The 27,972-nt window shown below is 39.9% G+C and overlaps 2 protein-coding genes across 6 annotated transcripts in view; one reads left to right on the plus strand and one right to left on the minus strand.

Annotated features, from left to right (window-relative positions):
* pip4k2aa (phosphatidylinositol-5-phosphate 4-kinase, type II, alpha a) overlaps nt 1-17,048 on the plus strand; it is a 31,944-nt gene extending 14,896 nt beyond the window's left edge. For 3 of the 4 annotated variants that reach the window (XM_037078402.1, XM_037078403.1, XM_037078400.1), the window contains exons 2-11: nt 198-295; nt 441-537; nt 2,175-2,327; nt 2,797-2,943; nt 3,478-3,516; nt 7,697-7,813; nt 11,104-11,217; nt 11,405-11,645; nt 11,843-11,946; nt 12,827-17,048. In XM_037078402.1, coding sequence (XP_036934297.1) covers nt 231-295; nt 441-537; nt 2,175-2,327; nt 2,797-2,943; nt 3,478-3,516; nt 7,697-7,813; nt 11,104-11,217; nt 11,405-11,645; nt 11,843-11,946; nt 12,827-12,907 — 1,158 coding nt within the window. In that variant the 5' untranslated portion in view covers nt 198-230 and the 3' untranslated portion in view covers nt 12,908-17,048. The remainder of the gene's footprint in view (nt 1-197; nt 296-440; nt 538-2,174; nt 2,328-2,796; nt 2,944-3,477; nt 3,517-7,696; nt 7,814-11,103; nt 11,218-11,404; nt 11,646-11,842; nt 11,947-12,826) is intronic. The other variant, XM_037078401.1, reaches the window with a different exon arrangement.
* A 2,691-nt stretch (nt 17,049-19,739) lies between these two features.
* Nucleotides 19,740-27,635, minus strand: spag6 (sperm associated antigen 6). Of its 2 annotated transcripts, none has more exons than XM_037078310.1 (11): nt 27,468-27,635; nt 27,287-27,382; nt 27,037-27,203; nt 24,669-24,852; nt 24,314-24,519; nt 22,380-22,553; nt 22,128-22,280; nt 21,802-21,993; nt 20,799-20,927; nt 20,538-20,683; nt 19,740-19,882 (listed from the first exon to the last, which is right to left on the minus strand). In XM_037078310.1, exons 1-11 carry the CDS (start codon nt 27,490-27,492, stop codon nt 19,819-19,821), a joined length of 1,536 nt encoding a protein of 511 aa, XP_036934205.1. In that variant the 5' UTR covers nt 27,493-27,635; the 3' UTR covers nt 19,740-19,818. The 2 variants fall into 2 exon arrangements, with proteins under 2 accessions (XP_036934205.1, XP_036934206.1); XM_037078311.1 differs by having other exon boundaries at nt 20,811-20,927; nt 27,468-27,629.
* Nucleotides 27,636-27,972: the final 337 nt, after the last annotated feature.

Here is a 27,972-nt window from a genome sequence, read left to right on the forward strand (position 1 = left end):
GCATAAAATGAAGTAGTAGTATGTTTTTTCCACATTATGCCCCACCATTTCCTCCCCTCAATATCCCAGTGTGTTTTGGTTCCTGAGCTGTAAAATTTCTAATCTGACATGGGATTTGATTGACATGTTTTAGATGTATTTTTGTTCTCAGATACATTACTGATCTTCCCTTCGTCTTTATGCTTTTTTATGCCCAGATAAATGAGTTAAGCCATGTTCAGATTCCCATCATGCTCATGCCAGATGACTTCAAGGCCTATTCGAAGATCAAAGTGGACAACCACCTCTTCAACAAGTAAGGTCTTTCTAAGTATTTCATATGATTGCAATGTTGACACTGTTAAATATATATTTATAATTTTCAAAGTTCTTCAATATATTCTTTAGGAGATGGAGCATCTCAAACACCATGCCACTTGTGTTTTCTGATTTTTGTACAGGGAGAACATGCCCAGCCATTTCAAGTTCAAGGAGTACTGCCCTCTGGTGTTTCGAAACCTCAGAGAGAGGTTTGGCATTGATGATCAGGACTTCTTGGTATGAAAATCCAAACAACATTACACTTATTTCTGAGTCGCAAATCCTTTTTTTTTTTTTTTTTTTGGTTATGCTTTGTGTTATGAGATTATTTTGAATTGCCACATGAGATTGCCAGCTCTTAGGGACAGTCAGATGATTTTATTTTACAGGCAAAACATTATCCTTAAATGGATATGATATTTATGTATCTGATAAACATGACCACCTGATGCACCAAGCAGGCTGAAACACTGGCAAACAAATTGGATCACACACTTAACTATTAAAATGTTACTTTATTGCAATTTTTCCTTTCCATCTTTTGTTTCAGCTCACTCCTTCCTTAACTTTCCACTCTTACATAGTAAATCCCCACTCCTAGTGCAGGCAATGAGTTGGCAGTATTTTGAGGTCATTGTGTCCCAGCTTAGTGCAGCTGTCCTTCTTGCATGTTTACATTAGGGTTCGGCTGGCTGCAGTGAGTGGGCAGTTGGGGGTGTTAAGACACTGGCCAGTGCAAAGGAATGTCATGACATTCTCAACATTGAACTCCTTTCCTACATTAGGCACCAGTCACATTGTGAATGTGAGTTTATTGGTTTGCATTTGCCCTTGCTCTAAAACCAGGCTGGCTAGCATTATTCTCTAATTATAATGGTAATATTCCTCATTACAGTCGATGGGTACCATCAGCTGCAGGCCTTCTCTTTTGAAGACATGCAGCAGTGTTAGTTTTAATGAGCAATTCTAGTAGTATTAAATTAAACTTTGGCAGTGGGTAACTGAAGTGCAAACAGATTAACCCTTTTCCCCTACATTATGATTAATGCATGGTGGAGAAAATGACTAACTAAAACCAAAATATTAGGTTGAAAGCTTTTAATCTGTGCCAGCCTCAGGCTAAGGGCCTCTTAAACATTTTCCGCCTGTGACACAAACCACTTCAATCTTATACCAGGACCTGGACCTGTAAATAGTCCTTTACATTCTTTTTAAGATCCTCCAGAAACAAGACTTCAACCAATTTTAGGTCCAAACACAATAAAGAAATGTGGCTTAACAGTTGGTTTAGGTTTAAAGGTTAGTCCTCACTTTGCAACACAAGCAAAAGATGCTATGTCTGGAAGAGGGGAGAGCAAACTGAGGGCACAGGACATGAGGAATTCTTGCAGAATGAGGCATTGAGCCAGGGGTGTTGGATCATGTTACTTTTGAGCTCCAAAGTCTGGGCAGCAGCTGTTTGCGTCTGTGTGTAGGTCTGGACAGGCAGCAGGAGTAAAGGTCAGAACCCCACATGTTTAGACTGGTGACTGGAAGGTGGTCAGACAACACAGTGGTAGATGCTGTATTGTGGGATCCATTCAAATACACTACGAGAGCTAAAGCAGCTATTCTAACATAAGATGGCAATAAAGGCCCCAACTCATAATACAATAAGCTAAGAAAACTAAAATGTTTTCTGTGGTTTTGGTGACAGACTATTCGAGAGAGTAAAACTGAAGTAATGAGTTCATCATTTTGGTTTTCTGAATGCAGTGCAAAAGATGAACGTGTTGCCAAAATGTCAAGAAGACAAGCTGATCATATCTCACGGTGTAGATTCTGATAAACATGATCTTGATTTGTCCGTCTGTTCTTGCTCCATATGTTTGCAGAACTCTCTGACACGCAGTGCTCCCCTGAACAGTGAGGCCCAGGGACGGAGCGGAGCCCGCTTCCATACCTCTTATGACAAGCGCTACGTTATCAAGACCATCAGCAGTGAGGATGTTGCTGAGATGCATAACATTCTAAAGAAATACCACCAGGTGATAACATCTCTATCTGTAGAACACTCAAGTACCTCTCTTAGAGGGATCACAGGACTTCAGAGACACTTGAGAGCTTGTACCAAATTGGACTACATTATAAACACAAATGCAGAAGTTTAATTTCAATCTACCACTCAGGCCTGCAGCACACACAAGTCAAACACTTTTTACCCAGTGTCAACATTGACTGTGAGATCTTAAAACTTTTGTTTGCCTTTTGATTTTGGACTGACTAAATGTCAAAAAGTGTCAGGGTACAGATTGATATGATTTCCCAGGACAACTCTTGTAGTAGGTTAGAATTCGATCTGTTTATCACCATACAGTTGAACACGAGTGAGTTAGTCATAGGTTTTATAAACCTTTCTCTATTTCTCACAGTCTCCACCCTTAAGACATGTAGTAAGTAAGTATATTGTGACTATAAGGGGGCCATAAACTGATATTCCTCACTCTCTTTTGGTAGTTCATCGTGGAGTGCCATGGCAACACGCTGCTGCCTCAATTTCTGGGGATGTACAGGCTCACTGTGGATGGAGATGAGACCTACATGATTGTTACACGCAATGTCTTCTCTCACCGGCTTTCCGTCTACAAAAAATATGATCTCAAGGTAGGGGGAGAAATATTTTTAAAAGAAAAAGTGATCAGAAAGGACACTGATATTAGATTATGTCATTCTGATCAATAGCTGCACTACACTGCTCATTGTTTTAGGGACCTGTTTTTACTGATCATCTGAACTTTTGGTTCAAGAATAATTTGATATTGTTCATTCCCAAGACTAGCCTGCTTGTAGTACAAATGTTTTATAAATTGTCACATAGAAATGAATCCTCTAAAAAATATTTTGTGACTATACATAATGTTTGATTGTATTTTTGAGATGGCAGACATTATCCATCAGGTAATGCTAGTCCAGAAACAGGCTTTAGGTAGCCAGTCCCAGGGCAGAGTGAAGCTGTTTTAAGCTGTTTTAAGACATTATGCTGTGTGTGACTTATTGGATTACCCTCTATATTAAACATGCACAGGGTAATGGATTTCTGCAGGAATGAGTTAGTTGAGGAAAGATTAAAGTAAGACTTTCCAGTGCTTCCATTAACAACTAGGTTTTGGTGAGTAATTTCCTTTCTTTTGTTTCCAGGGTTCCACTGTTGCAAGAGAGGCCAGCGACAAGGAGAAGGTACAGTCAGCTGTTGTGAGCCAGGATACACAGTTATACATACCCACAATTTAATCCTCAGCGCAGGCAGGACCTCTTAGCCTTTACTCAGTACTTTGAAGAAGCAATAATAGTAGTAATAATGATAAGAATAATAATGATAATAATAATAATAATCACAATAATAATAATGCTTTTAAACAAAGTATATTTACTAGTACATCAAAAGTAACAAGACTGTCCACACTGCCAGCCGTTCTTAAAGCATCAGAACTGATGTCTTACAAATGTATCAATCCACACCGACACCACATTGTTCCATGTCATTGTTAAACCATTTTTAATGCCCTTTTTAAAGTCTCTTTTATTTGTGCACTCAACATAGTAAAGTCCAACTTTAAATTTGTTGTGAAGTAAATAAAACAAGTGGTGTCAGTAAACATAAACAATGCCCATTTCCTTCTTTTATTAGTTTTCACGTAGCTCAGTGGAAAACTATTTCTGTCCATTAGACAGGCTGGTGTCCTTTTAGCACATCAGGAGGTGCGTTGCTAAAAGTGACAGTGGGTTCTGATGACAGTGGAGGTCGGAGTCAGTGTGGATTGAACAGATGGACACATTGCAATTGCACACCACTAAAGGCTTGATACTGGTGTCATTTTTCATGTAAGGAGCAAGGGCAAATCATGAAGGTTGTTTTTTTTTTTTTTTACAGATACACAAAACATGAATATTATAAAATGTTCAGTATTCTGACTGAACACCATGCCAATTAAAAGCCTTGTGGACGATTATTGAATGAGAGAGAGAGAAACTGTGTTTCCAGTGGTTCCAATAACCACCACAGCTTTAAACGATTCTAGGGCTACTGTCATCACCCAACAAGCCCAACAAACACAGCTTCAGTGACAGCTTTTGTTTCCTTTTGGGTGGGGATGACAGTAGCAAATAATCATCTCCTTCAGTTAGCACCTACTTCATCACCCCATTTCCCTTTCTAGCCCCTGCACGCTATTTGTGTCTCTTTAATTTGCTTCATCCCCTCTAACCTCGCTTCTGCTGTTCCATTAGTTCCCCTGCTTGCTGTCTGTGTGTGAAAGATTGAGGGTTATGTGTGTCTGGAATATATGTTTAGATATTTATTCAATCAGATGTGTCATGATTTTGAGTAGTCCTGTGTATGATGTGTTTTCTGTCAAGCTCTGTGTGCGCGTGTGAGCAGTATATTCAAGTGCTATAAGAGCTTTAGTGTGAATGATGGTGATGGAAATGTGGCTGTTTGTGTGAGACTGGCTGTTTTTTGAGTTTTTGGTTCTTGGCCGCTAAAATTGTGACAGGCCGATGGTTCATTGTGCTTCCTGTTAAAATTGTATTGGGTAATGATTTTCTATAAACGCTATACATAAAAGGCTTTGACTTGTGAGTGATGGAAGTTGCTGACAGTGTCTTTGAACACTGTGAATTTGGAGTACTCTTTGTTTGAACTGTCAGCCCAGCAGTATTGGAACGGGATAGTTGTCCAAGGTTATTTTTCATTGCATGTCTCCATGTGTCACATTGCAAAGCTTCATCTGACCATGAGAAAGGTTTTTATATGAGTGTCACTGTTTTGACCAAGAGGGGTTTGAACTTTCCAGCTGGTTTTTACAAGGTCTTAACCGTTGGGCACCCTTCAGTGAGGCATGGAAGACTTAAGGGAATCCCCAAACTAAATATAGCCTAGTGTAAATGGAAGAAGAAACAAAACGTTATTGGGGTTAAAGTGAGGGGTTAAATGAGTGGAAAAACAAAGCTGCTGTGGATTTACCACTCATGTGAGCCTACTGTGTGACTCTAGCTGTGTGTGAAACATCACACATAGTCGAGCAATAGAAATTAAGAAGCATCACGGTGCATTTTGCCAAACTGACATGAACGAAGATTATTTGCCATCATACCCATCAGTGAAATCCAACTAATACATTAAGCTTCATAAAGTTTCAATAGCTAGAAGCTATTCACTGTTTCTGCTTAGGATGTTATCTCATATATACTTTTGAATGTGCATATGTCTCAAGACACCAACTAAGGTCCAGAGGACCATGATCTAACAATGGACATGCTGGTTTCTCCATATGAAACGCATCTGTACATGCACTCAAATACAGACATGCCTAAAATTATGTTTGTTACCCAATACAAGTGCTCAGTGGCAACAAATACATGTTTCCTTTAAAAAAGTTATTCTCTGGTTGAAGTCCAATATGTAAGCACACACACTGCAGTTGGCCTGTAAAATGAGGAACAGCGTGCATCATGCCAAATGAAAGAAGAAAGAAAAGTGTTTTGTTCAGAAGGTACAGAGTGTGTGTGTACAAAATTGCATCACACACACACAAACAACAAGCACGGCAAGGTTCTCTCCTGATTGCATGACCGTCTCCCTTTCATGCATGCGTCTGCATGATATATGATGTTTTTTCTGCATCTTTTTTCAAGTTACGTTATCTCTAACACATTCCGATGTGTATGAACACCAGCCCCATTCTGTTGCACATTGTGGACATGTTCTTTTCTACCCACATATGACATGTATTTTTCTTTTCATTAAATACATTTTTAGGTTGTAGCTGCTGTCTCAGGTTCTGACTTTCAAACAGCAACAATTGGCTTCCTGGCAGATGTTCTGCATTTTACCAAGCAGATGATCAGTGGGTTTAAGCATTCTTTTTTCTTTTTTTTTTTTTTTAACTCTTAAATGATCTTGACTAAAGCCCCAACTAGGTATATTATGTCTTACTTGAGCCCTTCGAATCATACGTCATGTTCCTTTATTTGTGGTTAACCACAAAAAAACCTGTCCATGACCCACTACTAGAGGAGATGTGCAATCGCTGTATTTATGTTACCTGGAGACAGTAGAGGTTGTGTTTGTATGTTATTAGGTAGCTACTGGCCCTTGGTATGTGGAATACCACCTGTCTCCACTAGGTCTCTATTCAGTAGCTATCTGCCACAGTTGTTTAGTCGGTTTTTGTTTACTCACCTCTTTTTCCTCATGCCAGCACAAGCTGGCATCTTCTGGTGCAGTCCCATGGCATTAATCTGTCAGGATGAGTGTGAACTGCATAGATATTTTAGTAGTAGCCCCATATCCAGTAATTGTAAGCCCTTAGAAATAGCACTACACTTGAATAGATGCTTTGCAGTATACAGGTTAATATGCATATTAGTACAGTTGTTTCCTTGCTCATTGTAGTTCCAGCTCCCATCTTCCTTATAGTAGCACTTCGTTTCTCTACCAGGCATTTATGGCAGGAAACAGTCATAATACCAGTGAAGCCAGACCAAGAATATAACAGTAACGCTCTATATTAAGCTCCTTGTAATGAGCATCAGTTAATAGCTATAAAGACCCTTATAAGTCCCTATATGATGCTTATTATCAAGACTATGTAGTGTTAATAGAATAATGAGCAAGTTTATTGCTAGATTATAAAACATTTATAAGGAATAGCATAAAAAAACACTTAATAGCGGCATGATAATGTCAATGAAAGCCTTTTGAGTTTAACAATAAAATGATGGGTAAGTTTTGTTATTATAAACAATTATTACAAAACACATAAGGCTTTTATTAACATAAACTTAATCAGTTTATAAACATTTTCATATTTTTGTGAGAATAGTATAGTTGTCTTATAGTCTAACAATAAATACATGCATGATGCAATTAACGCTTTTAGTCTTTTTATAGTTAATAAGCATCTCATGGACTTATTAACTATTAACTAACACTTATTACAAGGACTTAATTATAAAGCATTATCTATATAACTCTTATATTTAAACATTTAGGAATCATTTTTAGGGACAGAGTCTGAATCCAACTGAATTACTAAACCACTAGCATGGAAATGGTATGACAGCAAAAATCTTAACACTTACGTCGTCATTGGATGAATCTGTTGGACACTGATAAACACGTTGTTGACCCAGATGTAAAGACATCAGAGGATTATAAACATCCAGACTGGTCGTACAGCTCGTTCGCGTTCATGCCCTTTCCAACCCTCTACCAATTTGAAGAAAAAAACAACTGTGTTCTGTTACATTTTAAACACTTTGCCTTTACTTCCAACTTCCTTCCTCCCTTCCTCTCTCCTTTCTTCTCTCCTCTCCTCCACCCCTACCGTCCCTACCCTCGCTCCCCCTTTTCTAGCAGCCGCCCCAACCAGAGGATGTGCCCCCGCGGCCCAAATCTGGTAACGTTCAGCAAAGGCTGCAAACACTGCGGATTGCCACGCGCTTTTACTGCGCCATGAAACACGTAAGAGATGTAAGAGAACCAGGGCTCATATACCAGGCATGATCTATTAAACCAATCTTCTTTTATTGTTATTTTTTGTACGGCCGAGCATTCCCGTTTCCTCGCCTTCTCTGAGCTGATATTCTGTTATTCCAAGGCCATATTTTGCACACTTTTCATCCATTTACAGTCACCTTTTGCTCAACGTGTCAGCCAGTTCAGTTTTGCCAGACAGTTTCTTTTTTGTTGTTGTTGTTGTTGCCACCATTCACTCAACGGAAACCATGCATCTGAAAGACTGGAGAGCGAGAGGCGGAAGAGTAAAGTTGGTGGCATGAACTGGAAGGAGAGACTGCATGGTCAAAATGAAATTAAGGAAACAGATATGGGAACAGAAAGTACATACTTTTTTTACATTGCTGGAAATTATATTTTTTGCTGTCTCAGAATTTCTTCATTTTGTTTTTAGAAGTCACTGTCTGAAAGTCTGTTACAAACCGACTTACACAAAATCTTTCTATGTTCTGCAGTAGAAAGTGAGCACACATTTTGATTTGTCTTCTAAATCAGTGAAACATAGTTTTTCTGAAGGGTTTTAGGATTGCAGATAATATTTCCTGGCTCGGTGTCGTGCACCCCGCTGCAGCCTTTGTTTTGTGAAATAGAGTATATCTGGCAGTTGGTGAGTAGGTGCCACGGGACATTAGTTAATAGCTAGTCCAAGAGATAAATCAGGTTTTCTAGGTGTTTTTTTTTGTTTGTTTGTTTTTTTTTAAAGTTAAAGCTGTATAGTATTCCCAAATGCAATGAGATTCAATGTCTTTTTGATTACCACAGCTTCCTGAAATAATAAGCGTTTTGTAAGCAGTTAGTGTTGTCGCATTGTTACCAGTGTCCCAGTTTTTAGTTTGTTTCTAGTTTTTCAGGGGATTTTATTTTCAAGTCCAGCATATGACAGCCATCATGGTTTTATATAACTGTAGCTGCTTTTAGTGTAGAGGCAGCAATAATCTGGATATTAAAGGCACTATCTGGCAAATGAATTAACTTGCAGACCAAACAGTTTTTGTATTGTTTATGTCCAGTTTACATACTCTCAAACTGTTTTGTTTCCAAGAGCAAGTTGTTATCACAACAAGTTGTTATGCACAAATAATGGTAAACAAAGCTTATACTCTGTGTTCCCCTATAACGATATGAAGTGATTTGTAACTGGAGTTTTGACAGTAACTGATTACTGAGTGCTGATAAACAGTCCAGAGGAATTCTGCTATTTGTAAAAGTCAGAGCTCATAATTTATAAAACCGCGTATCTCAAATCCTTCAAAGAGGCAAACCTTTGTCCTTCTGACACAGCAAGACATCAGTGTTGTCAAAAGACCAAGATCCGTTTTCCAACCAGACGGCAGAACGAAAGAGAAATGAGATTCATTTCTTTTTGAGGACAGGGAGAAACTCACCTGTCACACAGCTTTACAAGGCTCATCGGCAACTCACCCTTTCTTCCTGCCTCTAATGTATCTTTCTGTTTTTCTACTTACTGCCACAATATAGTGAACCAGCCAGGAGTCAGACACATGTCATTGTAGTAACAGAAAATCTATAACAGGCCAACTGAAAGAACCCTATGCATGACTGTGAAGAGACATAAGATGTAATGAAGCGGTTAGAAAGACTGAGAATGTGTGAGATGGAAATAAACGACAGTTGAATATGAAAGCTTAGAGAGATGGATGAATGTAAAGGCTGAGGTGTCAGTTTAGGTGACAGGCCCGCGTAGTGCTGTCAGGTTATCTTCACTTTTTGCTGTCAGACTTATGTTGCGTTCTCATTAACTTTTTATGTTGCATCTTTTATCCAGTCTAACAAGTTGTACATCCCATATACAGCAAATTGGAGGTCTATGTCTGTATATATATGTGCTCAAGTGTCCTATCTTGTGATATGTATTTTTGTCTTCGTCTGTGTAAAGGTCTAATATGTATGTGTATGTATGTGTGTCAGTGTGTGCTGTCTGAGCTCATTCTAGTGCTACAGAGTGCTGTTGTGTTGCTGCTCTTCTCCTGCTGCCATAGAAACACCGTAGTAGCTAAACTGCTACTGCTGCCCTGTTACCACATTTCCTGCTTTCTTTTTCCTCTGTGACTCAGAACTAGGCCTCCTGTCCCTCCTCACATAACACCTCTTCCCCCTACGGGCTGCTGGCAGTTCTGCAGCAGCCAGTTTAAGAAGGAAATTAATCCCAGTAGATAGACACTTAAATAGACACTGCTTGTCAGCTGAACGGTGAGAGGCCGTCAAAAAGATACAGTACGCTGGCTTGAGATAATTATCTAAAAAGTTTATATTGGATACAGAACATAATCTGGTTTCAAAGACGCATCAGTGCACAGTGTTTGTTTGATCTGTCTCAGGTAGGCATGCTTTTCAGAGCCCATCCCAGTGCCAACATGGACGCTTCATGGCTTTATTTTCATGACAAAAAGTGTATGGATCTACCAGATGCATTTAAAAAGCTTTCCTCGCATCTGTGCATTGTACCACCAAAAAGTGTTAACGAGAAGTACGAAATTTCATCGTGAACAATATGGAAAACATGCGAATCGATGCATCGGATGGATCTGTGCCCTACTGTTAGCATGCTGCATGTACTCTTTTACACAGTCAGATCACTTTAAAAGAGGTCAGCCGTGGTTTGGACAGACTGCCTGCGCTTTGTTAGCCAACTTTTTGTTTTTTTATACCACAAATAACAGTTGTATTTGGCTAAATGAAACAGGCTTACCTAACAAACCACAGGCTCAAAGCCTCATTTATATCAAAGTGGTATTTCAACATGCAGGATTGTCTTGTCAGGCTAAAACCAGCAGCTGACTTGACTAGTGACTGAGATTAGAATTAATCTTTGTCGTCATGCATTTTGAAATACCTCTCGATTGCAGTTGAAGAAGACAGGTATATGCTATCTGTTAGTCCTGTGTAATGATATGCACAGTATGGTACAGTAGTATTCTGGGGGAAAGGATGATGAATACTGATGCTGGTGTCATCACTTTCAGTAAACCATTTCTTTCTAGTCAATTTCTGACCTTTTAACGTAAATGTATCTATCGATATTCAATGATATCAACTTAGTATGATTGGATAGAGTGATATTTATGGACTCATCTTCTAAAGCACTTGATATGAGCACCAGAATTCTGTCACAGTTCTGCCCAGGTCTGCCGCCTACACTACCGTGCCACTCAGGTCTGAACAGTCTAGTGTTGTGGTTTTGACTGTTGTTTATTTGGTCGCTAATCTCACATAATAATGGGCAGGCCAAGGAGCTGCCCACCTACAAGGACAATGACTTCATCAATGATGGGCAGAAGATCCACATTGACGGGGAGAACAAGAAAATGTTCCTGGAGAAGCTCAGGAAAGATGTGGAGGTAGGTCTTAACAATGAGATGTGACAGAATAAAAAAACCTTTCCATCTGTGTCAGTCCTTACTGTCTGTATTAATATATTCTCTTTCTCTGGCTCCTCCTCTCTACCCTTTCCCATCTCTGTCCTCCTCTCGTCCTCTCACTTACTTTTATTTCATCTCCTGTCCTCCCGTCTTCCGTCATCCTCAGTTCCTGGCCCAGCTGAAGCTCATGGACTACAGTCTGCTGGTGGGGATCCACGATGTTGAGCGAGCAGAGCAGGAGGAGGTGGAGAGCGAGGACAATGAGGCTGAGGAGGAGGGCGAGAGCGATGGAGGGGGCATCGGAACACCCCCTGACAGTCCCAGCAATACCCTGGACAGCAACAAGCCTCTGTCACCTGGGGAGTTTGATCCCACCATTGACGTCTACGCCATCAAAAGCAATGAAAGTGAGCAGCCAATTGCATGTGTAGTACCATACAAACTTTGCATAATATTAAATGTAGTACTGAGGGCTCCCCCTACTGGATTTTTGTAGTCCTTATTCCAGTTCTCAAACCTGTCAAAAATATCTAAAGCAATTTGTTCTTCTTATTTAACAGTACTTGATTTACATGATTCACGGTGCATTTGTTTTAAATCACAGCTGCTCCCAGGAAGGAGGTGTACTTCATGGCTGTCATAGATATCCTTCAGCATTATGACGCCAAGAAGAAAGCTGCCCACGCCGCCAAGACTGTCAAGCATGGGGTATGTTCATTACAAACCGTGGTTCTCTTACTCATCATTGTGTATTATACTCAAAATTAAATTGTCACTGGTATATTTTTATATAGAAAGCCATACAGGGCAAACTTCCCATTGTTAAATTTGGAAAGAAAGATTTTAGGTTTTCGGCACCCACTGCTTGGAGCAATCAACAGACTGAGATTAAACTTCAAAATATTTACCACTGATCAGTTTTAAAAATTATAGTGAAATCTATTGAGTCTGTTTTGTCTGTGTGAATATTCTAGAACATCTAGTGTTTTTTTCTTACTTTACTGTAACCCTTTGTTGCTATCATTCTGGGCCAGGTCTCCCTTGTAAAATAAGAAATGTGATCTCAGTTGGACTCACCTGGTTTTATGAAGGCTAAATACATGTATAGACAATTGTAGCTGCATGCCGGAGCTATTTAAAGAGGTGTTGATGTAAATCTTTACATGTAAATGTCTGAAAAAAAAACACAAAAAAAACCTAGACCTTTGTTGAATATATTGTTGAGCTATAAATACCAAATGTTTGCAACAATGATTAAACACAGAGAAACATAACATTGATCAAGGTAAGGGGACAACCTGACACTATGAATGGTGAGTCGGAGGAGGAGGAAGGAAGCCAGTGCACATGACTAAACATACGTGAATAAAACTTCATTTCTACCTGAGTCTCATAGATACATTTTCATCAGCAGTCAAGGTTGTCAAACAAAAATGACCACAACTCCCATAATCCCACGCTACTTTCTCTTTTGTACTGTTTTGATTTAGAGACTCTTTGCAGCAGAAATGATACTCTGTGTTAAATTGGTTCTGTTCAGCAAACGATGTACGTTGTGAATGACAGTCGTCTGCATGTCCCTCCACAGGCCGGAGCAGAGATCTCCACGGTGAACCCAGAGCAGTACTCCAAGAGGTTTTACGATTTCATCACCACTATCCTGTCATAGCCTCCAGGAGCGACGGGAGGCACAGAGGCACATGGGGGAAAGGGAGGGCAAAAGGGGAGTAGGGCTGAGGAAGACAAGTGACGGAGAGAAGGAAAAAAACATCGAGAGGTTGAATTAATAAGGTGCTGTGATGGCTTTTTATCACTCTCCCTCATCCATTCTCCTCACCCCTCCCTGTTTGTCCCCCTCTCTGTCAGTGGGTTGCCACGCTCTGCAGCTAAAAACAAAACCATCATTCGTTTACATTTAACCTCTCCTCTGTTGAGTTTTGTTCATGTGTTACTTTGGATGATAAGGGTGTTGAAAGCAAGTGTCCAAGTCATTACGTTTTGTTTTTTTTTTATATTATTTGTTTTGTCCGTATGGCTGTTTATGTGGGAATATGGCTTTTTTATTGCCCTCTAATACAACACCCAGAGCCCTGCATTTTTTTTATTTTATTTTGATGTTTGTATTTGGGTTTCCCTTACAAAGTTGCAGGGGAGGTGGGGTGGAGGGTATGGTGTGAATAGCGAAAGGTCAAGGGGAGTGTAGAGGTCAGATTGCGGCACCAAGTGAGGTCCCTCTTGCATAAAGAAGGTTTAACAGGAAACTTTATGTTGAGCCTTGACTAATGCAATTGCTTCATTTCAGGAAGTAGGAAGCAGTCTTCCAATAGGGCAAGAGCCAGACTCCCTACCCGAATGCTCGACAAGTACTCAGCCAAACAAAATCTTCCTATTTGGGTCCCTCCTCCATCACTCACGCTTTATATGCCTCCCCCTCCCGCTTCCCCTTCGTGTACAGTTTCAGGTTATCCTCTTTCCACATACCCAAACACTTCTCATCAGCTGAGATGAGTTCACTTGTTGCAGTAAATTATAACGCTTGTTTCCAGCGCTAGTTGCACCTCAGTGGTTGTCGGTGCTTTGTCCCTTTTTGCTTTGTCGTGGTTAAGAATGATTAAGGGAAGGACCTTTTTAAATGAGAAGAGGCATGATTCGAGCATACTCTGAATACATTGGGCATTGTTGTAATGTAGGCCTGGTTTCTGTTCCCGTGGCAGGGAAAGACCCAGAAGTCCTTTGTGGCTATAGTGATTATGTCCTTGTTATATCTTTGTTAAAAAAAAAAAAAAGGGTGTCACATTAAAACATCAGCAGCCCTTAACTTTCTGTTGCCATCAGCACCTTATGAGTAAAAATCAAACATGTTGCACTTTTATTTGTTATTAGAGGTTAGAAGCTCTTCTCTTCTGTTACATGCGCTGCAACAAAGAGGAAATGGAACTCTGAATCTTTAGAGGCCTGATCTCAGATCTTCCGCCATTTTTCACCCACGGGTGCCACTTCCTGCAGGGGTTGGTTTGGAAGAATTTACTGCAATATTCAATGAGGAAAGTGGATGAGTTCTGTTTACAGGGCTTTTGTAAACTAACCTTACCAATCCCTCTTTGAAGTGCTCCATGCTGGCAATGTGGTGGCGGGTTTTGGGGGCCAGGCAACAGTGTGCTTGCTTGTGCGTTCAGGGCAGACAGAAGACTGTTTACCTCCAGCATCGTACCAGCACACACCCAGTGATGGCGATGTGTGTGTCAGTGTTTAAACGTTGTCAAGGGAGAGGGTTGGGAAAAGAAAGGGGTGGAGGGAGGCGGGGAAGATAACTTCATCATTCTCTTCTCTGACCTAGCCTGAGTTTGTTATTCATCATTGTGTGTGTTGTTATTGTTGACATTTTTTTTAAAAGGTGGTTTATCTGTGTTTGAATTTGGCGGTTTTATGAATTTATGTGGTAATAATTTCTGTTTCTGTTTGACTGTTTTTTTTTTCAATTTTGTATATTTTGCACAAGAGGAAAGGAACCAAATGTTACGAACACAACCCCAATTAGTTGATACGGTCTTAACAAGGGAAATGCAATATACTCGTATGTAAGTGAGAAAAAGCTGTTGTGCGTGTGACGTTGTGTATCACTTGTGGATAACCTACTTTAACAAGTAAAGTCGTCCTCCTTGACTATTCTAACCCATGCAAAAAGCTTCCATCACAATATGTTTGTTTAGATATCATAGATTATATTCACATTTATATTTTTACATTGGATTTTAGTCATGAAATGTAGTTGTATTTAAAAAAACAAAAAACAAAAAAGGAGCCACCCTTAGGAATGAATGATGGTGCTGTGGTAAATGAAGAATGATACTGCTTGAATTTATACAATGCTTACTATAGATGTAACTAAAGAAAAAAAAGGTCATAAAAAATTGCATGTCACCGGACTAAGTTTCCTTTTCCCTCTCTAGTCTGTGTTGTTGGCTGTTCAGGTTCTCGTCGTGTCCCTACACTTTAACCAGATTCATGAGCTGTTCAGCATAAAAAAGTTTCCCCTGCCATGCTTTAAATAACTGTTTTTCATTGTATACACTGTGCAAGATGTGTGCCTTTATACTCCAAAATTATTTAATTTTATATTTTGTAATCTTTTTTTAAAACAAAGGTAAAAAGGTTATTTTAATAATAGGGTGTTTTCTTTAACATGCATCGTTTCCCACTTTATTTTCGACCCCTCCTGACTCCGACCTCCCTCCACCCCTTGACACCTTTGTATTTAGCTTCAGTCAGTTAAACAAAACCATGCTAATGATTGTGTTTTAACCGACAAACAAAAAAAAAAAGAAGAAGAAAGAAAGTGAACAGCTGTCTTAAATTTTGGTGGATTCAGTTCTGTAAATTCAGATCCATCATTCTGATCATTCGGTGTGTACAGGCGTCCCATTCCTCCACCTTCTCTGATATTAACCCCCCTGTTCATTTCACGCTGGTCCTGCCTTTATAAAGAACGTGCGTGTGTGTGTGGAAGTGCATCGTGGAACGTGCGTGTGTCGTGATTGTGTTTTGTTGTGCTAGTTCTCCCCATTCCGACAGCATCTTCATCACCACTTAACTGCAGATATTGGTCGCATTTCAGGAATGTGATTTTTTTTGGGGGGGGGGTCCAAAATTTCACTTTAATGCTTCTTCATTCGTGAAACAGGTTTCTGTTTTCTTGCTTCCATCTCTTTTTGTGTAACCCAGATCACGTGCGTGTTTATCAGGGAGGTTATAGTTCATCCTGAGTCATTGAATAGTTGATATTTCTGTGTTCTTTCACTATTAATGGGCTGTTTTGTTTCTATTGTCACGTAGCTCATATTGTACATATTGTGTCATACAGAAAACAGGGACTGAGGGGATCCTCTTCTAGTATGCTTTGCTCTGGTCGGCCCTGGAGGCTTCCCCTCTTAGTTACACAAATAGAAAACAGAGCAGTGCATGCTGGGAGAGTGATTTTTCTTCAGCTTTGTTTTGGGAAGATGAACTCTGAATCTCCATGCGAGGAAGGCGGTGACGACGGCGGACTTTAACAGATGCAAATTAAAGACAATAAAAAACACGCGCGCCCTGCTGCTGTACCGTAAAATGAATCCTATGCTTTTGTGACTTCTCTCATGAATGAGCTCCTTCACCCATCAGTCAACCTGCTGCCACTGTTAACTTGCCAAAAGCATCTTTCAGCAGCCAGAACTACCCCACATGAGCTTGAAGAACATTGTGTATCGTAAAAATGTGTCCGTTTGAACAGTAATTGTTTTTGTTTGTTTGTTTTTTAACGTGTACTGGGAGATGGAGTGTCCAGAATTCTGGGAAACAGCCCCTGAGTTCATGTGATATATCAAGTGTTAAGGGAAATTAGATTTGACAAGGAGGCCGGGCGAGATCTGCAGAGCAGGAAACATTTCCTCTGGCTCTCAAGATTTTAAAATCAACAGATCTTTGGAATTTTGAGGCATGTGGGAGGTGAACACTCACCGGGCCGGGAAACGTCCCCCCTCCTGCTGATCGAGCTCCGGTCTCACAACAGTCCTGAGTCCTTTTTTAAAACTACACACCTAAAAAGACTTAAGCATCGGTTGCAGCGTTACTGTGTGCGTGTGTATGTGTGAGTGTGTGTTTGTGCATTGCTGTCTCACAACAGTTGGTGAGAGTTCCCTTTCAGTGGCAGAGAGGCCAAAATGTTGATGTATGTTTATTGTTCTTCACATTTAATGATGATGATGATGATAATAATACACTCCATTCCATAAGCGTTCACTCAAACCAATTAAAGCACTTGTTCTGCTTAACTCAAAGTCTACCTCTGATGTTTTCCTCTTTGGTTCTTCACGATTCCATTTCTCACATGCATTCCTTCATTTGTTTAACACTCGTGCTCTATAGTTAAGATGACATGTTTCTTTCACATTAAAGAAATATTGTCTGTTGAAGAAAATGAACTTTGCATGATGGGTTGTCACAGTTTGTTTTTGCCAAGACAACTAGAGGCGTTGTTTGTTTTATTTGTGTCTAAAACTCAGTTAAACAATGCGCCGTTGCCACTGATACATGTCAACTAATATGTATTTATTTTGTTTATTTTATTTTGAACTGTCCCCACCATAAACTGAAAGAGGAGCCATAACGAAAGGTTTTGAAGAAGTGCTTATAATGGTATTTTTATTGGTTTGTTGGATCGTCATCATGAAAACAACAAAAACGCACACGAGCTCTATTTTCGCCTAATTGCAGTTATTACCAGAGATTTTTCTTTTATCTTTTTAAATCACCAATTTTATCCCCATCACTTTTTAAAAACATTATTAGTTAAAAATGTGCTGAAAATAGTTTTTAATAAGGCACGCTGACTTACAAACGAGATATAGTGACTTCTGATTCTCCATGTTGCGGTTATTTTCCTGCTGTGACCTCATCACGTCGCCTCAGATCGCATTATGTTCAAGAACATTTATTTTCTTGGTGCGAACCACCGCCTCTCAACACAAAGTGACGGCCGCGCATCCGAGGAAATATTCAGCCTTCCTCTCTAGATCGTATATAATGAGTATAATGTCTTCATCTCTGAAATGCGTCGTTTAAGCGGTTACATTCTGCAAAAATACATAAATAAATGAATAAGGTCTTGGCGCTTTGAACGGAGTCATGCATAATTTACACTTTGGGGAGCAGTGTGTAAAATGCAGTTTCTGTGATGGGACAGCTCAAACGCACAGATGAGGTAGAACACGGAGGACAATGTGTTTATGGAAAAAAACAAAATATCGTCAGTACTGCGTTTTGTTTTGTTTGTTTGGGGAAAAAAAAAAGCAACCATGTCAGATGTCACAAACAAATGAGAAACAAACGTTACCTAAAACTGGCTGGACTGTGGCGATTTTGTTTCTCGCGAGAAAAAAAAATCGCCAATGCTTTCATTTCATTATTATATCAGTATCCCATATTCATTATTCAAACTCAAATTCAAATGTCGTTCAACTAAATCAACTCCCATTTTGTTAAGCCTATTTCCCCCCCCCTTCCCAAAACGCCCCGGCTTGTAGGTTTACATTCACGAATTCCCCCTTTGATCGTTTTTATGCCCTGCACTTGAACACATCACCCCGACAGATGTGTGAACATAATCTGTGACTGACTGTGAAAGTATAGTTCGCTTTGCTTCCTGTTGCCACACACGCACCAACACTTTCCCACGAGTCATAGCTTCATAACATAATTTTTGTAAAATATACATGTGTATATATATATAACATGCCTTTGATGTCTAATTTCATGTTTTGATTTGAAAAACAGGTTCACACATTTTCATTCAGCATTAGAATAAATATTACCTCTTGTTCTAACAAGTTAAATATGTTCGTTAAATGTCAGTGTTAGGCTCCCAGGTGTGTGTGTGTGTGTGTGTGTGTGTGTGTATATATATATATATATATATATATATATATATATATATATATATATATATATATATATATATATATATATATATATATATATATATATATATATATATATATATATATAATATAAACTGTTTTTAAAAAATATATTCTCATGCAATATACTCAATTTCATTACATACCTAAATGTTTCTCTTTTTTTTACATATATATATCAAATCTAAATGTATTAAAATGTATTAAATAGAGGAAGTCAGGGGCAGATTTAATCCACCACACAGCAAAGGTTTACACTGCCCTGTATGAACGTAAAGTCAGATTTAAAAAAAATTTAAAAAAAAAAAAAAAAATGTAAGGAGCTGGTGCTGGTGCTGGTAGAGGTGGGGGTGGTGGCAGCTGCAGCCATAACATGCTCAGATCTCCACTGCTGTGAGAGGCGGAGGCTCATTTGCACCGTCAGTACAATGTGGAGAACAAGCGGAGACAAACCAGGCAGACAATAAACAAAGAGCGGCTCGCCATGTGCGCTGCAGCTGCTGTAACACACACACACACACACACACACACACACACACACACACACACACACACACACACACACACACACACACAGCTGACGTGCAATGAGCGGTCGCGGCCACCAGGGGGCAGTGCGACCCCTGCAAACTACAGCATTATCTCATATTAATTATTGTGTATGAATTATCAGTTTGCAATTGTAAGATAAAGATGCGCACGAGCTGAACCTGAAACACACAGGTTGAAATGGTGAGTTCCCAGCTTGCCTAAGTGCCGTTGAGCAGCAGAATACGAACACGGGGCTGGCTGCTGTGTCTGAACCTGACCTTTGACCTCTGTGTAGCAGGCATAAGAGAGTTTCTGTGAAATGGCTGTTATAAAGGAGGGCCGAGGTTGTTCCTCACATCAGAAGGGTGGGGTGCCATTTAAAGGTGCCACTCACGTTTTTGTTTTTTTGTTTTTTTTTTAATTAAATCTTGAGGATCTCTACTTCAACATGTAGTGATAATATTGGCAGACATGTCTCTCCTACTACACGATCACGCAAATATAACAGATTGAAAGCTATGTTTTGATACGATCATGCAAATTTACTGAAAAGACACATGCGCGTTAGCGTTTTAGCAGGAAGCTTGAAGTGACATCAGGCCGGCTGGTAGCTCTCTAACCGCTCCAGCAAGACGTCCGAGTATCCAGGGGAGTAGTACCTGGAACAACACACACACACACACAGAAAAATGTGTTTTATACATGAGAATATGGTGTCTTTCTTTTTAAATTGACTTTTTACAGACCCAGTTTAATCATTTTATTTGTATTGTTGTATTTGTGTATTTTAATTAGGGATATACTGATGTGAGTTTTTCAGGGCCAATCCTGGTACCGATAATTGGTCATCATTGATACAATTAACTGGCATTTGGAGGAGAGATACATTTGTAGTAAAATAAATAAATAAAGAAAAAGAAAAAGAAAAGAAAAATAAATAAGAAACAATAAATAAATAAAAGTAATCGTGGCAAGATTTAGAATAACCAGAGACAGAATGTAACAATGTAACAAATAGAATTTACTCAAATACTGTTCTGAAGTGTACTTATTTCCATTTTCTGCCACTTTGTATTTCCACATCTAATGTAAAATTGTTTCATTTTGTTTGATTTTTTTAAGGATTGTTTTAGCTGATATTTATAGGAAACGACAGGGAGGAATGAGGAAATACTCCCAAAAAACTTCAGTGAGTCATCACAGAGCTCTGGATGTCCTACATTTTTTTATGGTCATGTGGTCTGATCAGTCACTCTTAGATTACTGTTTATGCACATGTGTGTTTGTTTGTGTGTGTGGGGGGGGGGGGCACACCTGACTATTTCTTCAGGGAAACAGCTGTTGATGGCGTTGATGTGCTCCTGCAGAAGGGAGCCAGGCTCAGCTTGGATCTCTTGCACCTTCTTCAGCCCCCCGCTGGTGACGAACAGGCGGCGAGCCTTACTGTCATGCGGCAGCACCTGTGATGGCAGGAGGGACAGAGTTAGAAATCCGATATGAATCACAAAAATCTTTTTAAAAGCTGAAATGAATTGATTTGATTGAACTGATTTGTCATACTTGCTGTAGACTCACCCACTCACTCACCTTGCTGAACTGGCAGAGCACATGTTTGAGAATGTTGCTGGGAGCGTCGTAGAGGAGCGGCTCCAGACCTGGCAGGTAGGTGCACTTCTGCAGGATGCTCTTCAGAGCCTTCTTACACTTTAAAAGACGAGAGGAGGGAAGCCGACAGCCATTACAATCTGTCAACCTTCTTCTTCTTGTTCTTTTAGCTTTTTACCTTTTACCTTTGACACCAGCTCGCCTTTGACAGAAATCTCTTCAAATAGGGCTCTAAAAATTTAATCTTGTCGCCTTTTACTGCTCGCTAAGAACGCACCAAAGTGCCATTACTGACATCAGCTGTGTGTGCTTCACTGTAACTGTAGGCTGATAAATTATCCCCCAGGCACAATTTAATTACACAACTGACAGTGGTTGTTAGCCAAAAATACAAACTAGAAGTCCAGTTTTTCAAAGTAAAACACAAATAAACTATTAATGATTAATAATATCTAATTATAACAGTGCTCACTCAACTACTTTTTTTAAATTTTATTTTATTCTGACAATTATTTTCTACATGATTCAGTTGATTGCTTGGTTTGTAAAGATTCTTAAAAACAGTTTAATAATGTACATTTTTGTACATTAATCTCTAAATAATACATTTTTTGTAACTATATATGTATATACATTACAGTTATTTAAATAATCACCACAGCTGGAAGCATGAAATGTTTTTGCACTTAGGAATTATCAAAATTATAATTTAATTTTTTTATGTTTTTTGAGTGCAAAAAATCTTAATTTGTAAAGTAACTAAAGCTTTCAGACAGATGCAGTGGAGGAAAAATTACAATAATTAAGTATTTCTTTTATTTTTATTAACGTATTCCTCTGAACTGTGCTGGAGTAGAACTGTACAGCAGCATTTAAAAAACAGCCTTAATGTATAATACATATATATGTATATACCTCAGCTCTGTACTAGAATACAGTCCTATAAGTGGAGTTACACTCCACCACTGCTTACTTTGGCCTGCAGGTCCTCTGAGCTGCTGGCATCCATGTAGAGCTCCAGCAGTTTGGGCAGCAGGCTGGCTGTGGCCACCGCCTTGGCATGCTCTGGCGTGTGATGACCTATCTGACCGATGGACCAGACCGCAGCCGCCTTCATGTGATGTTCAGGCTCCTCGGACAGACACAGGGCCAGCTGGGGCACCCCCTGCAGGAGTGGAGGACACACAGCACAAGGGGACCAGCTCAGTTAACATGACCTACATACTGGACTTGATGGAGGGGGGGGGGGGGCTCTGGTTCTAGTGGCTTGTTGAGAAGAATAAGAGGAGAGATTGACACCTTGGAGAGAATGACAGCCATGGCGAGGTTCTCACTGTGAGTCGCAATGTATCCCAGCATCATGATCCCCGGCAGACGAAGGTTTCCGCGACAGTTGCCCAGATAGTCGATCACTGCCACCATGCCACCGCAGTTCACAATCACCTGGGACAGCTGGAAACACACACACACACACACACACACACACACAAACATTGCTTTATTTCTAGCCTTTTTATATGTGTGCCTTTAAGTGTGTGTTTCCTGACATACCTCTGGTGTGTGTTTCACCACCTCCCTCATCAGCGTGGAGACATTCTTCCTGACGTACTCATCTGGATCTCTGAGGCAGGTCACTGCTGCCGGGAGGATCTCCGCCTCGATCACCATCTCTGCCAGGCTGACCGAGTGCTTACTGATCTGACTGAGGGCGGCGAACACCTGCCTCTGGATGGAGACAAAAACAAGACTTCATTCACATTTTAGAAAACTGAACAGCTTCATGTTTGTGCATTTCACTGTTTTTGATTTGTAACTTTAACTAGTTTGAATCATGCATTTTATTTATTAAATTAAATTAATCTGACTGTAATAATTACAGAATCTACCTGTGGTCACAGTAGTTCTTTCAATTCAAATAGTTTTTAAGGATAGGTGCTGCTTTCTGTTCAAAATTCACCACTTTCTCGTCTGTTAGAAACTTGACTTGTACATGATTTTTTTTTTTTTTTTTTTTATTCTTTTGATAACACTGATAATCCATAATGTTTACTCAGAAATGATAAATTACTACAGTTTGTACTCAATAAAAAACATCCATAAGCACATGTTGAATTTAAGTCCATGATGAAGAATGTTTTGTAATCCTGACAAACTATTTTATACCATTTATTTTGAATAATATCATCTTGAGTCATGACAAAACTTTCTATATCACTTCACTGAATCCACAATTTATCAGATTAATTTCAAATGGGACAAAGGGGAAAGGGAAAGAATACACAGACAAAGGACAATGGCATGACATAAAGCCCAATAGAAACCATCAAGATGAGATTTAAATATAGTCCAAATATAAATATGAAAAAAAAAAATCATACGTCTGATCAAAATATTCTTCAAAAATCTTTTATAATAAATAATGATATTTTTAATGATCAAAATAATAATAATAGGTTACAGGAATATTAAACATGCATATCCCAGGTATTAAGAAACTAATTTGCAACATTATTTCAAAGTTTGTCCTGTTAATGCTCTCCAGAATTAAATGTATGTTGTTCTCTAGAGCAAGAGATAAATGTAGCAAAAACTTGTGTACATTCACTGTGGAAATATTTAATATTGAAAGAGTTACAGTACATAAATACCTCAAACTGTATCAAATCTCATCAACAAATTACTTTTAAAAAAAATTGTCTTCTTATCTGAATGCAGCACTGACATTCTTATGTTGGTTAGGTAGAGGATCATAGAAGCAGTGTTTAAAGGTAGTGAAAAGGTGAAAGGTGCACTGTGTAGTTTGGGGGATGAAATTTTAATCAGAAGAGTATGAGCTTCATTTACCAATATTTTTTCATGACTGAATAAACTGAATACACAAACTGACCTGAAAGCACAACACCATTTCATACTGTTTTCCTTTGTTAATGTGGTGGACCCTGCCACTTCTCTACCTTCAACGAGTGTTCTGGGGACTTTATTTTCCTCTGAGAACAGCTTGTTTATTCAGTCATGGAAAAGAGAAATATTTTAGTTTTTTATTATTACCTCATTAATATTGGAAATATTACAATTCTGAGTTTAAATTGTTTCTCTCCAAACTGCATAGTGCCCCTTTAATCCCCTGTACAAAAAGGTGTTCCTCTCTTCTCTGTTAGACGTGATAGACATCTGTTTGTGCCTATTTACAAGGCCCTTATTGCAAAGGTGCCATCTTATGTCACATCTGAAGTTAATGACAGGCTTGCACTAAAATGTTGTGCTGAGCTGGGACGATCTTTTCAAAGTGCCTTTAAAATGAATAAGTTGGTATCCCTTCATGTATTCAAATCTTAATATCTCTGTTTGTGCCTCTGTTTGTTTCAGTATCTTGTCTTTTATGAACAGTATTTTTACACTAATGAAAAAATGAAGAAAAAGGTTGCTGTCATTCCACAAAATGACCCAGTGAGGTTTTTTGGTTTTTTTAAGTGAGGCTGTCCCACCTTGAGTTTGGCGTCTGGGTTGAGGATCATCTGTGCCAGGTGCGCGATGGCACCGTTGTCCACCACAGTCTGGGCCAGCTCCGGCGTGTGTTTGGAGATGTCGCTGAGGGTGGAAGCTGCGATGCGTTTGACGGCCATCTCGGGCTCCCGGAGACAAAACACCAGCAGGGGGACGGCACCTGCATCCACAACCGACTGAGCCAACGCTGCACAGAGACGGACACAAGCGTCCAGTGAGCATGTGTCCAGATGTGAAGGAGAGAGAGAATGATCTTACCGTGGGCGCAAAATGTTTCTCCAAGAAATGCCAGAGGGAATTCACAGAGATCCAAACATGTCAGTGTGTCTTACTTACACGCATTGTGACGTGCGATGTAGCCTAAAGCCCAGGCAGCAGCCTCCTTCACCCCGGGGTCAAACTCCTCCAGGCAGAGGACCAGAGCGTCGACTCCCCCACAGCCCACCACAGCCTGGGACAGCTCGGGGGAGTGTTTGGCCACCGCACGCAGCACAAACGCTGCTGCCTTCTTATAGAACCTCTGGATGCAAACAGATACCAACACAGAGGATCAGACCAACAACAGACAATTTAGTAATATCGGTTTCTGATTTCATGAAAAACCTCCTTGTAATGTTATCAGTGAGATGATATTTTTTTCCCCTAATAACAAATTATTTATTTAAAAATCTAATGGACCATAGGGGTTTCCCTGAAGTGTTAACCCTTCATGATTACTTGTCTTCATTTCACGTGTAAATGAATAAATATGTGTCAAGACACTTATGAGAATTTTTCATTCAAAAGATTTCTTTCTTTTCCTCTGACCCAATCAGCCTAATCAACAGAGAAGTGTTTAGTTCAAAACCCTGAGAAAAATTACATAATGTGTAAATGACTATAAAAAGCATTGTTATAACACCAAATGTTTTCTTTACTATAAGGGTTTGTGTGCTCTTACATTTCTCCTGAAAATGCAGACATAAAATATATATTCTTTTAGTCAAAAACATAGTTCAGAAACCACAACTGTAAGTATTAAGTCATATTTCTTTTGTTTTAAGTTAAGATTCATTGTCACCCAAGGGCGTGTAATTGTGTAGTGCTACACACAATAATAAGTCACATAAATATTGCAGATTTTGGATTAGTTAACCTGCAGAGGAAGTTTAACTCTCAAAATCATACTTACATGCAGTTCTCAGAACATATAGGTAACATTTTATAATAAGACTTCGATGATATATTTAATGAGTTAATGACCCATTGTGATTTGATGATTTATCTGATACAGGATGAATCATGGCTTCCTGTTTCTAACCATTAACAAATGATCAAATAGCTCATCAGTAAAGGAATGTGAACTCACTGTTACGCTGTACATTAACTGACATGCAACACATCAGCTTGTTCTTTCTTGTTTATCTTGCTGATAAAACAAAATCAAAATCTGATACTATTTTCAGCTGCATTACACATTTGTCAACAACACAAATATAATTAAAAAAACAACAAGAGCTCTGAACTTCATATATCAGAGCTGTCTGAAGCCAAAGCAGTGTGTTTTATAAAGAATATGACTAACTCTCCGAACCGCACCCCATGGGATTTGAATCAAGGGGGGACTTTTGTTCATATCCTGTTGGAGTGGCCATCAGATAAAAGTTTCAGGGAGTGAATAACAAAACGAGCCTCCTGAAACTTTCAGTTGCTAAAAAGACACTGCCAGTTAGACAGCAGCCAACCCCACCCTCCTTTCTGTTAAACATTAATAGAGATTTTTTTCTGTGGAGCTCTCTGTCAGAGGGATGACTGGTGGCAGGCCCTATCATGCTTAAAGCTAAGAAGGAGGCACTCAACTGAGCTAGAAATAAAGGTATCAATTTGTATTTACATTTTATCTTCATTTGCACTCTAAATGCACTTTTTTATGTATGGCGGAATTTAGAGAGTGGTAAAAATATATATGTATAAAGAGATTTGCATAAGGTGCCTGGTTTAAAGCAAAACTTAACCTATTCTAATAGAAATATGGAGCAATTTTTTTTATCAGAGTGACTGAGCAATTGCTTGGTCCTGTAATCGACCCTAATGTGAGAGGAATCCAGCTAATTTGTTTGAATATCAATCAACATGTAAACTGACTGTGAATCAACACTCCTTAACTGATGATCTACTGTGATTTGATCGTTTGATACATCCTCCATTATCATAAATCATGCATCAGGAAACCATAACATGACAAACACAACTTGTTGCCTTATTGTAAAGTGTTAACACAATTAGTAAGTTTTGAGCCGTCAAGCTGATAAAGCAATGTTAAACTTTAAAATCTCCCAGCGTGGAAGACTAACCTGAATTCTTGCCATGACTGATGTGAAATGTTGAAAAATATAAACCAAGTAGTGTCAGATTTAAGAGTACATTAAATGAGACTGCAGTGTCCCTTTAATAACAAGAACTACACAGCGCCCCCCATCCAGTCTGAGCCTCTGAGGGGGCTGAGACAGAGAAAACAAAGGCCGGGTCGCTCTTGTGGTAAAGGGCCCTTAGGTTTTGAAGTAGCCCCCAGGCGAACTGCCAAGTTAGCCCCAAAACACACTCTCACATTCAGGGGGCTGACCCCAAGGTCCTGCGGGGTCTTTCACACACCGGCCCCAAAAGGGTGGAGACTGAGTCCCTGGGACAACCTGTGTGCACGACCGAAAAGGGGTGAGATACTGACATTCTGCGAGGCCAGAGAGTGGACCAGCTGGGGCAGGATGTCTTCCTTCACCACGGCCTCGGCCAGGTCGTCACTGTGGTCTGCCAGGTGGCCCAGGGCCAGAGCCGCCGTCTGCTGGACGCTGGGGACCACGTCCAACATCAGGGGACGCAGCAGGGACAAGACACCTGAGGAGAGGAGAGGAGAGGAGAGGAATAAACACTAGGGAAATCAGCTAAAGCTAACACAGTCTTATGAAGCTGCCTCTCACCAGCATTTTGAAGGATGTCTATGTTTTGTGGTCGGGAAGCCAAGTCAGCCACGGTCTGCACGAACTGCATCCTTGACTTCTGATACTGCTCAAACACTGCACAGCGCGAAACAGACAAAAACACAAGTTTGACTTCCAGCTGAATGTTCCTTTAATGACGCGGGCAGCTCACGGGGCTCACCTTGAATGATCTGCCGTTGAGTCATTGCTGCCCTTTAGGTGTATTTTCACACTTGAACGTACGACAGGAGCCAGCGGAGCGTCTCTCCCGGTCGTCTCCAGGTTCCTAGGTGGTGTTGTTGTTACGCGTCGCCGTGGCAACAGACAGGAAGCGCGACGCTCCGCCGCTGGCTCGCCCGAAGATCGTCTCCTGCAAAGAGATGCGCGACTCTCCGAGACCGCTCCCCCCTCGCAAAGGCGTTTGCGTTTCCCGGAAAACGTGTCGCGCGTGAGAGCTCTCCCGACTGCCTCGCTCGTCTCCGTCCGCGCCGTCTTTTGTTTTCCCGCGAAAAACACAACCGCGCACTCTGACCAAGGAGGATTCAAAGAAAAAAAAACTAAAAAAAAAAAACAGAAGCGCCAATTCACAGCGGCCGTTGGTTGATAAAGGGAACAAGCTGACTACAGTTGAGCCGATTCTGAGAGGCGCTCAACATTTCACCATGAAAGAGTTTTCTTGTTCCCCT

Source organism: Acanthopagrus latus, chromosome 19, assembly GCF_904848185.1.
Source record: "Acanthopagrus latus isolate v.2019 chromosome 19, fAcaLat1.1, whole genome shotgun sequence".
Taxonomy (NCBI): Eukaryota; Metazoa; Chordata; class Actinopteri; order Spariformes; family Sparidae; genus Acanthopagrus; species Acanthopagrus latus.

Bases quoted from the DNA above. Each gene is read 5' to 3' on its own strand.
- spag6 (XM_037078310.1), bottom strand. From the start codon at position 27,492: ATGACTCAACGGCAGATCATTCAAG. The intron at 22,554-24,313 runs GTGGGACAGCCT...GTCTCCATCCAG, and splicing joins ACCCAGACGCCAAACTCAAG to AGGCAGGTGTTCGCCGCCCT. The intron at 21,994-22,127 runs GTGTCAATCTCT...CCACTCCTGCAG, and splicing joins TGGCTGTCATTCTCTCCAAG to GGGGTGCCCCAGCTGGCCCT.